Source organism: Microplitis demolitor, chromosome 10 (assembly GCF_026212275.2).
Source record: "Microplitis demolitor isolate Queensland-Clemson2020A chromosome 10, iyMicDemo2.1a, whole genome shotgun sequence".
Lineage (NCBI taxonomy): Eukaryota > Metazoa > Arthropoda > Insecta > Hymenoptera > Braconidae > Microplitis > Microplitis demolitor.
In genome coordinates, this window is record NC_068554.1 from 2,611,704 (window position 1) to 2,627,772 (window position 16,069).

At 33.6% G+C, this 16,069-nt stretch overlaps 4 protein-coding genes across 6 annotated transcripts; 2 read left to right on the plus strand and 2 right to left on the minus strand.

The window, feature by feature from the left end:
* Positions 1 to 36: 36 nt before the first annotated feature.
* On the minus strand, positions 37 to 3,350 carry LOC103570005 (myosin regulatory light chain 2). 2 transcript variants are annotated; one of them, XM_008547588.3, is made up of 5 exons: positions 3,201 to 3,350; positions 2,100 to 2,339; positions 1,845 to 2,025; positions 1,075 to 1,147; positions 37 to 939 (listed from the first exon to the last, which is right to left on the minus strand). In XM_008547588.3, the coding sequence occupies exons 1-5, from the start codon at positions 3,201 to 3,203 to the stop codon at positions 786 to 788; spliced, it is 651 nt and encodes a 216-aa protein (XP_008545810.1). In that variant the 5' UTR covers positions 3,204 to 3,350; the 3' UTR covers positions 37 to 785. The 2 variants fall into 2 exon arrangements, with proteins under 2 accessions (XP_008545810.1, XP_053598521.1); XM_053742546.1 differs by lacking the exon at positions 3,201 to 3,350 and adding an exon at positions 2,471 to 2,580.
* Positions 3,351 to 6,387: 3,037 nt separating this feature from the next.
* Positions 6,388 to 11,135, plus strand: LOC103570004 (uncharacterized). Its single transcript, XM_008547587.2, has 11 exons — positions 6,388 to 6,498; positions 6,572 to 6,794; positions 6,868 to 7,536; positions 7,619 to 8,068; positions 8,140 to 8,379; positions 8,852 to 9,193; positions 9,252 to 9,807; positions 9,876 to 9,962; positions 10,042 to 10,176; positions 10,403 to 10,677; positions 10,755 to 11,135. Exons 1-11 carry the CDS (start codon positions 6,471 to 6,473, stop codon positions 11,125 to 11,127), a joined length of 3,378 nt encoding a protein of 1,125 aa, XP_008545809.1. The 5' UTR covers positions 6,388 to 6,470; the 3' UTR covers positions 11,128 to 11,135.
* A 138-nt stretch (positions 11,136 to 11,273) lies between these two features.
* Positions 11,274 to 14,142, minus strand: LOC106693081 (negative elongation factor A). The gene is made up of 4 exons (XM_014441989.2): positions 13,714 to 14,142; positions 12,238 to 13,078; positions 11,969 to 12,165; positions 11,274 to 11,900 (listed from the first exon to the last, which is right to left on the minus strand). The coding sequence occupies exons 1-4, from the start codon at positions 13,921 to 13,923 to the stop codon at positions 11,571 to 11,573; spliced, it is 1,578 nt and encodes a 525-aa protein (XP_014297475.2). The 5' UTR covers positions 13,924 to 14,142; the 3' UTR covers positions 11,274 to 11,570.
* Positions 14,143 to 14,299: 157 nt separating this feature from the next.
* LOC103570002 (60S ribosomal protein L6) lies at positions 14,300 to 15,853 on the plus strand. Of its 2 annotated transcripts, none has more exons than XM_008547584.2 (4): positions 14,300 to 14,395; positions 14,806 to 14,982; positions 15,080 to 15,353; positions 15,466 to 15,853. In XM_008547584.2, the coding sequence occupies exons 2-4, from the start codon at positions 14,806 to 14,808 to the stop codon at positions 15,810 to 15,812; spliced, it is 798 nt and encodes a 265-aa protein (XP_008545806.1). In that variant the 5' UTR covers positions 14,300 to 14,395; the 3' UTR covers positions 15,813 to 15,853. The 2 variants fall into 2 exon arrangements, with proteins under 2 accessions (XP_008545806.1, XP_053598231.1); XM_053742256.1 differs by lacking the exon at positions 14,300 to 14,395 and adding an exon at positions 14,414 to 14,492.
* Positions 15,854 to 16,069: the final 216 nt, after the last annotated feature.

Genomic DNA, 16,069 nt, shown 5'->3' on the forward strand with positions numbered 1-16,069 from the left:
CTAAATATATAAATAATTATTTGAATCAACGGCAAATTTAAAATCGAGTTATTTTATCTTATTAATGTATTTAATAAATATATTATATACTTATTTATTATTGATGACAAATATTAACCAGAGGTGTTAAAAATTAATATTAACATTATTTCGAAATAATTTTATTTTATCAACGATAGTTTAAGATCGTAAAACCTCCTGACGGTAGACCCGTCTCTTGTTCATTATTATTATTATTATTATTATATATTATTATTATTATTCATATTATTATAAATTATTTATTTATTACGAAAATGAATAATGAAGGATATATATGAGGGAATTATATCTTTTACGTCGTACATATGCTACAATTTTCAATAAGTACAGCACACGTTTACATAAATTATTATCATTATTATTATTATTATTATTATTATTATTATTATTATTATTATTATTATTATTATTATTATTATTATTATTATTATTATTATTATTATTATTATTATTATTATAATTATTATATACACGAACAGATGCCCCCGAGTGAAGAAATTAATTAAATATAAATAAGTAACTTTAGTTTTATTTAAAATAAATAAAATAAATCAGGGCTCAGCTAATCGCGTGTGTAAGTCCACAAGATATTAGACAATTATGCCTGCCGTTAAATGGCTCAGCTTTTAATTAAGTAACATTATTGATATTTTTCATAATTTCATTATTTAAATTTTTGAAAAGTCAATGACGATGGACCAGCTTATTGTTATTATCATTATTATCATTATTTATTTATTTATTTATTCATCATCTTCTTCGCCAGTACCAGTCAGCATGGCAATGAGACTCTGGGTGTCGATATTTCCTTTCTCATCAATGTACATGTTGTCAAAGGCGTCATTTACTTCAGCGACAGTGAATTTGTCACCGAAGGTCAACAGAGCGTGCCTCAGCCTAAAAATAAGTTTATCAGTTTAAATTTTAAATAAATTTATACATATATTTCGCGACTAATTACAAAAAGACTTATATTTTTGTGCGTTCTTTTTTAAATTAGTAACGCGATTTATTAAAACAATTATTCCATACCTATCCCCTTTGATTTTTCCATTCTGGTCAAAGGTGCTGAAGGCCTCGATGATAACAGAGTCCTCATCCGATCCTGCTGTAACATCGCCAACGAGGCATAGTGAGTCTCAATGAACGGGTAAGGGCCACACAGGAAAGTACAGGAATACACATAGAGCAAGACCAGGATGCGGGGGCGAAACACGTTCGCACACACGCTTATTGTTGGTGGATAACACGATTAATTACAATTTCATTTTTAATATTCCACGTATTTAAACACGATTAAGTACAATTACAATTTAACGGACCAATAACTCACGAGAGAAGACGGGTCAATTTAAAATTAATCAGACAAATATTTTTGTAAAAAAAAAAAAAAAAAAAAAAAAAAACAATGGGTTTGACATTCAATTGAGGATTCAAAAAAAGATTCAATGGGTTTTCAATCTCGGATCAAGACAAAGGTCAATTTAAAATTTAAAAAAAAAAAAACATGAATTGGTTTCAAGACAGATTTCAAAGGTAGGAAAAAATACGAAGAGATTTAAAAACACGATACATAGACACGAATATAAATTTAAAAAAAGGTGACATTGACACTGAACACAAACTTTAAATCTAATTATAAATTATCCTTCTGCGATTATTTAAATAAATATGTTTTGTAGATTTCCGTGAGATACCGTGATACGGAGGGCAGCTGGCTCGCCAATCCTACAGTTTCCTCTACCCCTGTGTGACCCTTACCCGTCACGTAGTTTTAAGTGGTAAGATTGTCTCGTACGAACCTCCCGACATCCGGTTGGCAAACAGAGTGAGAAGCTGAGTGAAGTTGATGGGCCCAGGTACTTCTTCCATCATTGCGTCTAATTCTTTGTCAGTGGCAAGACGACCGACAGAGTCGAAGGTCTGACGTAGATCCTCTTTGCCGATGATGCCGTCTTTGTCGTGATCCATCATCTGGAAAGCCTGACAAACGAAATTTATTGTTTATTTATCTAATATTCAATATCATTTATATTTTTAAACAACATATATGTTACCTCCTTGAACTCAGCGACTTGTTTCTGTGTGAACAGAGAAAACACACTGGAACCAGCGCGCTTAGCTCGTTTGGACCCACGGCTGCTCGCTCTCTGGGATCCACTGGGAGTTCCTGATGGACTCTTTGGTTTTTCCTTGGGAGACTCTGGTGGAGGTGTTGGTGATGCGGCAGGAGCAGGGGCTGGTGCAGGCGATGCTTCTTCCTTCTTTTTGGTCTTCTTCTTCTTTTCCTTATCTGCCTAAATTTTAAAAATCAAATTTTATTTTTAAATTACAGATTAATATTTTCCACGAACAATTCATTAAAAAAAAAAAAAAAAAAAAAAAAAAAAAAAAAAAAAAAAAAAAAAAAAAAAAACAATTCACTGACCATTATTTAAATAAACAGTTACAATTTGACAAATAAAGTCACTAATGACTAGTACGAGTGTCAAAGAACAAGTGAGTAAAATATTATCAGTGGCAATGGACTAGCGTACGAGCCGTAGGAGTTGGCTTCAATAATGAACGCGGATACTGAGACGCTGGGGGAAAATTGGTAAGGCGTCTTCACCGAGCTTGGGCCTAATAATAGGCCTCTACCTCTACCTCTGCAACACAATCCCCTTTGCTGTAATCATCCGAACCCGCCTAGTCGGGACGTATATAGACCGCCTCACTTCTGCCTCTCGAGTTACTCGATCTTACGTAACTCAAGATATTTATTTTTACAACAATAATTGTGCACGACTCAACACGGTCACCAACCAGCCAGATCAGATTTATCCGAATACAAGACGGAGACGAATACGAATCAGGAGCTAAAGTAGATGAGGAAGATGATGATGCTGATTTGCGGGATTATAATGAGAGTTTCAAGACGGAGAAGAAATACGAAGAGGAAGAAGACATTAATTCGCACTTTACACCTTCACCATCATCTTCATCTAATCACTCTCGGCACTCAATTTAATATTCATTTAAAATACGACAATAAAAACAAAAAAAAATCTCGTCTCACTGTTTTAAAACCGGCGGAAATAATTATGCTGTGAACTGATATCGTCTTCACTTATTACACGGGTTAAAATTATTTAAAATTCAGTATTTAATATACTTACCATATTCACAGTTGGTATCTAAAGGTCGATGGTGCGAGATGGTTACTACGAACCAACTGTCCAAGTGATAGAGCTGAACTTGTCTAAGTAACTTTCGGTAGTTATGCCCCCACTATGTATATCAAGACAAACAGGGGATGCTCCGCCTGGTTTTCTTCAACCCGCACTCACCCATCTGACCATATTTAGTGCGAGCTGACTCAAAATAGCGTACTTACACGACGTTTCGTTAAAACTAAAACGGTATGCTGGGGAGGTTGTGAGTATAACAACGATGAGGGCCGGACTCTCCCGATTATCCGACGTTATTCTTCTTCTTTATTTTTTTTTATCTTAACAAGCCTCGATATATAAGTCAAGGGTGCACTGAAAGAAAGCGTTCTGACTCCCATCTCCAACCATCAGCGTGCTCTTATTTTTGGTCTTCATCTTCCTCATCCGCATCTTCATCTTCGTCTTCTCATTCCATCAGAACTCTATACCAGTCCTTCTAAAGAGACTGAGAAACGAATCCCACCCAAGACCAAGGGGATAATGTCAACCATAATCAGACAACAGTTTGACTCAAACGTTCTTGTAACACTACCCTATTTCATAATACTAAAAAAAACACATGCCGAGAAGACAGATATAGATCGCTGCATATTTTAGAAGATCCAAAGTTCACTAGGAAGTAGCGCTTAAGTTCAAGAGAAAAAATAATAAATTTATCACGTAAAATTTACATTTATTTTTTAAAAAACGATTCCTACAAAAATTTCTCATAGATTTTGATCATAAAAATACTCAATAATAAGCGGACTGATGTTTAATTTTTTTCGAAGACTTGGACACGATCCTCGAGCACTTGACGCAGTTACTGAACCTGTCGGTTGCATGGCTGGTGGTTCTGCAAACAGGTCGTTCCTTATTCTCAATCCTGTCTTGTCTGCTGGCTACAATTTTAAGTTCTCTCAATTCTTCAGAGTTTGGCTGATAGCCCAACGGCATCGACGGACTTCTTGCCGGTGACTTGTCTCTACGTGATGACAACCGTGATTATTTATTCCTACTGGACATAACAGTAGATAAACTTACTCAGTTTCAAATACTCCGTTTATCTTTTGATCTGATTTTGATTTTCCCTTAAGGTGATAATGAGGTGAGTTTTTGCATGACCTACAATCAATCAGCTATAAATTAACATTGAAATTAACTTATTTACTATTAATGTCCTCATCAATATCAGTATTTATTATTAAATATTTTTTACTGGTAGTCAGAGTCATTGAAAATGACCGATGAACTTGGGGACAAAGGATACTCAGGTGTATCTGGACGAGCAGTTTTAAATCCGGAGCTTGTTGATGAACATTCAGACCTAGTTGGCTTTGACGATGGCTCCTGTAGCATCAGTGGAGGCATATAAACTCGATGAGTCATGTCAGTCCACCAGGCTCGCTCGGTATAATCCGTTTGTTGCCTTAGAATAATTCAACCACTTATTTTTGTACCTCAAATATTAACAGAACAGAGAACAACAAAACACCACGCGTGTAATATATATATATATAAATTTATATATATACATCTCTACAAAACCACACACGTAACAGTCAACATTTTATTCTTGTTCGTTGCAAGAGACCCGGGTATCGGCATTTAAAGAGACAACTGCCGTTGAAAATAAATTTAATCGACAGAAATGTTACGCAGGTGATTAAAATATATAATATAAATATTGCCAAGTACAATTTTCGAAAATCCTCAGGATGCTGATGCTGATTCTGGTGATGATTATCCTGGACTTTATCAAGTTTCTCTACTTTGTTATCATCCTTAGATTGCAATTCACTTATAAAATTATCAGCAGTTGGATTATTTTCTTTCTGCTGTCCCATCTTCGCTACCAGCAAACTTGGCTCCGTCTTCTTCTTGTGTTTACGCCGTCTATTATTACCGTACATTAACACAAATATTTAAAATATCAAGAGCTTAATATAAATAATAATAATTAATTATAAAGACTTACGAGCATTTAGTGCAGCCGCATTTACCAGAGCGTTTCGTCATTTCAGAAGAATTACGTCGACGATTTTCCCGATTGCTCAGACGTTTTACAGTAACCGCTCGTTTATTATTATTTCTATATATAAATTATTTAACAGTAAATAAGTTTATTTATTTGTTGATTCAACAGCGCGAATTTTTAAAATATTTATTTGAAAAAAATAAAAAAAAATATTTATAAATCTAGTATTTTAAATCATTACGCTGCTCTTCCCACCCAACCATTGAAACCGTTCATAATCTTGTAGGTCGTCTGGGTAAATTTAGACATGCTTTCCATCAAAACAAATGATCTCAAGGAATGTATAAATGTTTCAACATGTCTCAGGAAGAAGACCATGATTTTAAAAGATACTGGAACAATAATTTTTATAAAATACTAGATATTATAACAAAAAGAAAAAAAAAGAAATTTTTGTATTTTAAACTACATGACTGTCATGTGTTTGTATTTACTGACATTCAAAATAACTTCATACAAAATATATATGTGTATGATACTGAAGTTAGCCGGCGTTTAATATTTTTTTTTTTAAACGATAAATTATTTTAAAAAATCTGAAAAACGGTTGACTCGAAAACTTCCCGCCGTTTTTTAACTGAGCTGTAAAAAATTGGGAGTGAATTCAGAGTGATTACGGACTACTGAAATCCGCATTAACTCTGATTCAGAATTTCAATATTCAAATAAACTTCTCTTCAGAGTGAATTTTACAGGGAATTAAATAAATAAACAGTCGCGATCACTTCTCAAATTTTTTAGTGGGAAAACTCGATTTTTTAAAATCGGACTGAAACCAATACTTTCCCTGTTTTTGAAAATTTTCAATTTTCACAGTGGGAAAAATATTTTTAAAAATTACACCTGTAGTTTTTTAAATTTTCCACGCGTGGATATTTTTTTTATAATCGAATTGTTGAAAAAAATCCGAAAATTCTTAATTCTCTCTTAACTTTAGGATCATATATATATATATATATATATATATATATATATATATATATATATATATATATATATATATATAATAATTGAAAGTTTTGAAGAAATAACGGAATCACTTCAAGGCTCCTTCTCTTCTCCCACTACTCACAAAGTATGATCAGGATTCATAAGTCCCCTTGTGTTGGAGAAAGTTGTCAGTAGAAAATAAACAACTAAGGCCCCATGGTTATTAATTTTGCTGTTAGTTTAATGACATAGTTTAAAATGTATATGAAATGTGGTTAATTTTATTATTCATTTTTGGTAATTACTTTAAAATAATAAATTTATTTTTTTTTATACTTTGGTATTTTAATTTTAATTGTCTATAAAATAGTGAGCAGCGTAAATGGACTACGACTAGCAGCTTACATATCATCAGGTGGCCTCCATGGAGAAATACGTTTTGAAAAAATATCAGAAGACAAAATTAAAATTAGGACGGCATTGCATGCAACTCTTCAGTATCCGGATCAGCAATGGCTCTGGTCGGTGACAAGATTTCCAGTTGATTACACAAAAATTGAGGACCGATGCGCTGACCAACATCTGGGAGAGTCGTAAGAAATTATAATTTGTATTACAAAAAAAAAAAAATAAATAAATAATCAAATGTCTTTTGATTGCTGGCAGATTGATTGACTTGACGGAATTGGTGGGTCCGCTGACGTTGCCAGGAAACGAGTCAATGATTGTTGAGCTTCCAAGTATAAGTTTGACAGGTGAAAAAGGTCTCTGGAGCAAGGGATTGGTGTTGCGAGACACTTACTCTCCTCGCACTATTTGCACATCGATAAACGTCTTGGAGAGAAACGCTGAAAAAAATGCAGAAGCTCGTTTCCATGGTCCGGTTGCGGGTACAGTCTGGTTTAAATGGCTAGGCGGTACTGCTGGAGATTCAACCACAGACACTATTATCTATACTGACTTACATCACACCTCGGAACATAAGCTCCAGGGTGTTGCTTTCACAGAACATAATTGGAAAATTTATGTCACGGATATTTTTGATACGGGAAAAGAAAGAAATGACTGCGATATTCTTCAGACAGTTTTTGATCCAGATGATCTAGGTGTTGGGAAAGCTATCGGAGATATTGATTCTCGGTTGGGTAAAATAAAAGTGGCTGTTGACGTTAATAAGAAATCAAAGTCTGCTTATAAAGATCAAGTGATATCTCTATTACCAGCAGATCTTCTTGGAACTCATCGTTCACTTTATTTAGTTATATTTCATCCAACTCACAGTGATTCATTTCTTGCTTGTGCTAAAATTAAGAACCAAAAATTTATCATAGCAAAGTAATTTTATTATTTAAATTTTTTAAAATTTACTATCATTATGATTGTTATTATTATTATTATTAATGGATTTATTATTTAGGAGTCTGATAAACTCACGTGGAATAAAAGGTGAAGTGACGTTCACTCAAGAAACTCGATTTCATCCAACCTGGGTTAATGTTTCTCTCACTCCAATAAACGATTTAGAAACAAGACTAAGATATGAAACCAAAACAGCGGCATACAAAATTCACGAGCTGCCTTATCAGCCTTTGGTGTTCAACGACGGAGTTAAAAGTGACTGCAAAAGTACCAAGTCTATGTACAATCCGTCTAAAATTGATGAAAAAAATATACCGCCAGCTGGTCTAGGTACTCAAGACCAATATGGGATTGGAGATCTGTCTGGAAAACTTGAGGGCAGGAAAGAAGGCTCACATCACGATGACATTTTACCTGGAAGCGCTAAATTAAACGGCGTGTACTGGGATACTTTTCTACCTTTGTCTGGAGCTAATAGTATTTTGCACAGATCTCTAGTGTTGTACAAGTATGTTAAATATATATGAATAATAATAGTAGTATGTTGTTACATGTTAATATTTATTAAAATAATTGTAGATATAATGAGACTGATAATAAAGGTATCATTCCTTGGGTTTGCGGTACCATATCACAACATATTTCTCAAACCGCTGGACAGATGCCAATGCTGACTGCTCAAGCTGTCTTTAGGTACCCAATTGTTGGTAGAATAATCTTTCGACAGCCTCAAAATGAACCGGAGATGGACACTACTATTATTATTGAAAATTTAATTCATTCTGATGGCAGCGCGCTTAATAATACTGCCGATCATAGGTGAGTGAATTTATGTGTTCATTTAATTATTTATGATACTTAAGTTAGCCGACATCTTATAATTTTTTAATTATTTTTTAAAAATTATACCTATAGTTTTTTCTCAATTTTCACCATACCCGCGCCGAAAGTTTAAATTCTTGCCCTGTTTAGAGGGAAAAAAATCGTTCTTTTCTTTTATGAGAGGAATGATAAAAATTAGCGTATGCGCCATTCTTCCCATAAACAGAGGCAGTATATTACACACCTAGGGAGGAAAGTAGAATATTCTAACCCGAATATATAATTGCCTAATTTTTCTCTAGATCTGTATCTGAAAGTTTAAATTTTTCCAGATAAAAGAAGAGAACTACTTTCCTCCCTTGGTGTATAATATACTAATTTTTTATTGAAAAAAAATTCAAAAATTGTAAATTGTCTGTTAACCAGCATCGTAATTATTTTAATAACTTACTTATTTTTTTTTTTAAAGATGGATGATTCATGACAACCCACCAGGTCGTGATTATTATAATTGGACAGCGCGATGTTTAAGCGCTGGCAATCCATACAATCCTCATAAAATAGAATGGGATTCAAATCATCCGGAGCGTTGCTCCACTAATGAAATAACTCTCTGTCGTCTTGGTGATTTAACAAGACACGGAATGCTGAATATTGCCGGTAGAAAACGTGACGGTCCTCATTTGACTCGTAAACTTCTAACTGATATGTCATTACCACTATCGGGGCCGAATAGTATTTTAGGTAAAAGTTTAGTAATTTATGATGACCATGGACCAGTTGCTCGAGGGGAGAGACTCGGCTGCACGATGTAAGAATTTAATTACCTTGTTGTAGGAATTATTATTTTATTTATTTTTAATCTTCAGAATCAGCCGAGTGTACAGAAGAAAGGCAGTAGCTAAAGATTGGTTCGGTAATGGAGAAGAGACAACTGTCAAAGGTAAATTTGAGTTTATTCAGCAGACTGAGTATGATGTAACAGATGTCGAAGTGATGGTGGAAGGGTTGAACGGTCTAACAAGCGGTTATCACATTCACATGACTCCTATTGAAATGGATCTAGAATTTCCATGCGAAGCAACGTCTCTGTATGAGATTTTCAATCCATTAAATGTAAATAAATCTACAAATGAACCGGGAGAAGGGACAGTGGATCAATATGGGATAGGTGATTTAAGTGGTAAATTTGGGACACTTGATAACAGAAGGAAGTACTCGGGTGCTTTCAACGATACAATGCTTCCGCTATTTGGGTATGAGGGAATCATAGGAAGAAGTTTGGTGATTCATAAAAAAGATAGAGACGTCAGGTGGACTTGCTCGACGATTGAGAGAGGATACGCTCCGTCAGAAGCTCGGGAGCTGAGAGCTATCGCGTCATTCCATCATCCTCAGGGTTACGCTTACGGATACATTAGAATGGTTTGTATTTTGAAAATGTAATCAATTAATTATTTAAAATTTTAATTAATAATAAAAATTATTTTTAGACACAGCTGGTATACAAAGATCACAGCCAGAGTGAGACAATAATTGAAGTAAAACTCCGACATCCGGGGGAACGCGATCGGAATATTGTAAGCGCGGAATTTGTTTATTAAAAATATATTAGACAAGTGTGTTAGAACAACTTAACATATATTTATATATTTTTAGACACGAAATCACAACTGGGCGATTTACGTCAATCCCGTTGGAGTGGATGCCACCGTTAAAACCAAGGACACGCGATGCGTCGCTGGTGGATACGTTTGGAATCCTTATTTTACCCAATTAGCTGATCCACTTAATGTAAGTCTTTATATTATTAAAAATTTAGCCTACGCCATGTCTTCTATGATGATAAAAATATACAAGATTCTAGAGTAATTTTTAGAGAAAAGATCTCAATAAACAATCAAATTTAAATCATATTTAATAACTTCGGCAATAATACTCGGGCAGTCACGTAGTGATTACAGGTTGCTCGTAATAATAATAATAATAATAATAATAATAATTAAAATTCTAATTGCAGGAAGAACTTTACAGACAAGAATGTGGACCCGATCAACCATTCCGCTGTCATGTTGGTGACCTTTCAGCTCGTCTTGGGCCCATCAACATCGGACTAGAACGCAAAGTTTTTGTAGACGGTAACTTTCCTCTAGAAGGAACAGTTTCCGCTCTAGGGAAATCAATCGTCATCTTGGATCAAGATTTTGGGTCACAGAGATTTGCTTGTGCTAATATCGAACCTGATAACGATATTGTTAAGTACGCAAACATTCGACGACCACCACGATTCGTTGTGTAAGCCCATAATTTTTAATTATTATTTAAACTGCAATATAATTAATTTACAATAATTATTTTTATTTAAATTCCAGCGCTCAATTTTTAGAGGATGTAAGAAAGGTAATGGGAATTCCCGAATGGATGCTGTCTATTGACAGCAGAAAAACTAAAATACTTCACAATGGAGCTTGTATACAATTTTTATTACACTTTCGCGGACCAATAGCCAATCGTTTAGAAATAGATTTCAGTAAATTAATATCAACGGGTAAATTAAATGAGCCTAGTTTGTCAATACCTGGTTATGTACATACGAAGCGAAAAAAAACATTAGGTCACCGTCAATGTGGGACACGCGATCCCAATGAGAAAAGTTACAGTACGAAATTTTATACAAGTAAAACAATTATAATTTTGCCATCATACTTATTAATTATTTGCACTCTAATTTATCAGGTAATTTAGTTACATATATATTTTTTTCTTTTATCTAATAATATTTTAAGTATTATATTTTATATTCTGTTATTTACTATAAATATACATATGTATTATTAATTAATTGATTAATTAATTATTATCAATACAATAATTATTTATTTAGATTTTAATTATTGCGACATCTTCAAGATCATCAGCTTTATAAATCTTAAATATAAACTATTTCTAAACTATTATATTTTAATTACCTATCTACCTTCGATATCAACGGATTCGTGTTTTAATAAACGATTTAATCAAATGAGATTTTTAAAAATATATATAAAGTAATGACACGATTCCAGGCACTTAAGCCACGAATTTGAAAGTCGGAAAAAAATTCTAAACTTTTTTTAAAATGGAGCCAAAAATATAAACGACGCGTACGAATTTTTAATTCAAAAAAATTTAAGCGGTAAAATAAAAAATTAATTTGAAGCGGCAGTGGCAGTTGCTGCTGGCGTATTTGAACTCACGGAATCCTCAGTAACAACACGTCGATTTTTTTTAATTCTTTTCCACTCACCGTTGGTATAATTCATTTGGAAATGAGTTTCAACGAGCATCGATACTGTTGTGCCGTCTGGCTGTACCACGTCTTCAACATTTTCGGACAACATCACGGTTACAATGTTACCTAATTTCGGACAAGGGTTTGTTCTCGCTCCAGCCATGAATCCCAATATGAGAGCTTTTTCGGGCCTCGTAACTTTGTTTGCTGTCCGGAACATTTCTTGTGCTTCCAACATTTGTTCTCGCTGTAATTGAATAATTAATTATTAGTAATTACAATTATTCTTCTTAAAATTACAATAAAAATACTGACAGTGAGTGATAATCCTTTTCTAGTATTAGCAGTAGCATTGGCAGGTTGTGCTGTAGTTTGAATACGAATTTGTGTGACCGTTGGCGCGGGTCTGACAGTTTGTACGCTGACTGGAGTCGCTTCTGCGGTAACGATTGTCGGTGGAGCTGGTACGGGTACACTTGTGCTGGGTGCTGCTGGTATTGTTGGAGTCGTTGCTAAAAAAAATTAATTAATATCAATATTAATATTATAAGATTAATTATTTAAATAAATTAATTAATACTTACGGGTGGTAGGAGTAGTTGGTGCTGGAACAGTGACTGGAGTAGTAGGAGGTGCGTAAGATTGAGTGGTAGCTGTAGTGGCAGCTGGAGTAGCTGGTGGATTTATTGGAGCAAGACCCTGAGCATACTCTGGCGTTGTCGGAGCTTCGGCAGGTGCTGGAGTTGCTGCAGCCACCGCTGCAGTTTGTGCCTCTGCAACTTTTTTCTGTTGCTCTTCGAGTTCTAGCATTCGCTTGCGTTTTTTAGCCTGCGCGTAACCCAGAGGCTGTTCATTTATATCCAGCAGCTTTATACCACCGTCTTTGCGGATTCTACTGCTGATAGGTGTCCTGGTGTACATTGAGGAAGGTGTCAATGCTGGAGATCTGAATCCACCTGATGGTACTCGACTTGGAATTCCTTTAAGAGGAGTTGTGTCTGTCATTTTTCGTGGCATTCCTCGACTGCGCACTGGGACCGTTGGTGCTGTACTTTTTTTCATGTTGTTCGCGGCATCGACACTCTTCTGTACCAGTTCAGCTCTCAGTGCTGCACTTTTAGGTTTTCTTTTTAATGTGAAATGTTTTGTTGGCGCTGGTTGCTGACCAACTACTGATATCAAAGCTGTTTTGTTTAGATAATGACATTCCAATGGTAGCATAGTCAAGTCATTTTGTTTTTTTAATAATTTTCTGAGATCGTTTACCAGTTCACCAAATATAGGACGATGTTCATCTAAGTCTGATATATCTGTATTCAATGATCCAGTTGCCGGCAACGTTTTCATCGCTTCGGATAACATTGAAACCCACAAGTCACTGTCCACTGATGCAATTTCGATAACTTCCTCCAATTCATTTCTCCACTAAAATTTAAAAAATCATAATATTTAAATAAATTAAGTAGTATTTTTTTTTTACAACCCAAGTCACCGAAAAAATGTCTGGTTGAAAAACTTGACACAAGTGATGTCAAAAAGTAAATTACAAATAGATGTCAAATAAGTCATCGAAATAATTTTTTAATTGAAACGACTTTTTTTTGGACGGGAAAAGGAAGACAAATTTCCTATGACTTCTAGAACCAACATCTGTAAGTCTTATTTATATAAAAAAAAACTCCGGTTGCCGAATTTCAAAACACAGTAATTTCTCATGACTTCTAGGATCAACATCTGTACGTTTTATTTATTTAAAAAAAACTTGGCTTTGCACCTAAATAAAATTTATCTCGTCCTTTTAAAATAAATACTTGACATAAAGTTGTTGTGCTACATTTAATATTTATCAAAAAAAAGCCCGCCACTAGTAGATGGCGTTAACGTCAATGTTTTTAAAGCAATTATTATTCCCCATAATTTACTTATCTACGCATTATTACCTAAGCCATTAAAATTAATTACTAAATTAATTAATTAATTAACAAATAACAACATATTTAAATAATAAAATTACCATAAATAATTTTTAAAAAAACTAAACTATTGATAAAAAATTTTACCTCTTCAACATTGCGTCTTGGTATGTGAAAGAACGAAAGCAATAATTTAAGTTTTACTTGGGTTTGTAACTCAGCAAAACATTCTTTTATGTTACGTAAAACTTCAGCGTTTAATTGAGAACAAATAGAACTTCCAGTCCAACTATCGTTTGATATTCCCAATTTGTTATGAAGCCACAACGACGTATCACTGTCCCTCACATTCGCCATATTGGAGTCGTGTCAGAGTTACCACGATGTTAAGTTAAAAAAAAATGTTTATTGTTATTGCGTTCTCTCTTTTTTAAAAATTTACCATTTACTAGTGGGCACTAGTGAATTCTTCATGAGTGTGAATGTAGCAGACAAATGTTACTTTTTTAAATTTTTAAATAAATGAATGAAATAAATATTTTAAAATTCGTATTTAAATAATTTAAAAATCACGCGCTTTTTTTTAATTTTATAATTTATTTATTTTTAAAAATTTATAAATTTTGTCTCATCTGCTACATTCACATTCCGAAATTCTTCAGTTTTTAGAGAAAAATAAATTATCTAGGAAATACACAAGACGCTACCGCTCCCATGATTTCTTTATTACCGACACCTATAGGGACTTACATTTTTTGTCAGTCCTGAACCTGGTGTAATTTCATAACCAAACGTACGTCCGATCTCTCTTTTCATCGGTACACTCGTGGTAAGCAAAGCTCGTGATATTTTTATTTAATAATCCAACGAATCCTTGACTAAATTAATTAATAAAAATAAAAAAAACTATTTATAATTAAACATAAGTAATTATTCTACAATATTATTGAAATATTTTTGTATTTTATTGCTAATTTATTTGCACAATGGTTTTACGACAACGCGATTGTCGGATTGACACTGACTTTTTTTTTGTTTATTTGAATATTTTTCATTTAAATTAATTTAACTTTTTCCTAAAATAGTCATCACTGTTCGTTAGCTATTACTTGTGATAATTAACTGTAATTCATTTTATGTTTTAATTAACATAATTATCCTAACCTTCATTTATTGTTGGACAGAATGGTTAAGTGAGTAAACACTGATTGATTGATAATTATTCTTATTTTTTTCTAGATGGCAGACGCTAAAGTAAAAACACCAGCGAAGCCATCGGCTTCTGCTACCCCAGCAAAAAAAGTTGGAAAACCCAGGAATTACGATCTTGGTAATGGTGTTTACCGATTCAGCCGAACCCGTAAGTTCCATAAGAAGGCTATCTATAAATTTTTGGACAAGAAAACACCTAAAACCGTAAGTTCAATTATTTTCACTTGTCTTTATTTAAGAAATATATATACATATGTATTATCTGAATATAAATTTAGGTATTGGTAATTTTAAATTACAGGTGAAACCCAAGAAACCAGTAACAATTGAAAAGAAAATCAATGGTGATAAGAATGGAGGTACCCGAGTCGTACGTTTGTTGAAACGCCGGGCGAATTACCCAACCGTTGATCCAGTTACCGTGCACCATGCTAAGAAGTGCTTCCGGGACCATACGAGATATGTTCGTCCATCATTAGTTCCTGGAACTATTTTAATTCTTCTCGCTGGTCGACACAAGGGCAAGCGAGTTGTCCTTCTCAAGGTGTTAAAGAGCGGATTGCTCTTAGTTACTGGTAAGTTTAAATTTTCACATTTATTTTTTATTTAATTAAGTCAATACTCAAATGTTTTGCAAGTGTAATAATTGTTATTGTTAATTTAATTACTTAATTATTATTTTTCTAGGACCATTCCTAATCAACGCTTGCCCCATGCGCAGGGTGAGCCAAAATTATGTCATTGCAACATCAACGCGCTTAGACATGAGTGCTGTCCAGAACTTGGACAAATATAACGACGATTACTTTAAGAGAAAGCGGGAAAAACGCGCAAAGAAAGAAGAGGGTGATATCTTCACCAAAAAAGCTGTAGAATACACAGCCAGTGATGAGCGTAAGGCTGATCAAAAGATCGTGGATAAGATGGTCATAAATGCGATTAAGGCACACCCTGATAAAAAAATGTTGTTTACTTATTTGTCAGCAATGTTCGGACTCAGAAGTAGTCAATATCCACACAGAATGAAATTTTAGATTGGGATTTCAACAGTTGAATAAAATAAACAAAAAATTTATTTATTTACTTTTATTTTTTCCTCAACTCTATTCCATTTGTAAATAATTCCTCTAGAACTAGTTCTTAGAAATTTGAATTTTTTAGCGGGAGTTTTTAAATTCGTTAAATTTTTAATGAATTATTTATCATAATTATGATTAGTAATTTTTTGAATATGAAAATCTTATATATGATGACAAATATATCAATTAAATTTTATTTTTTCCTAAACTCG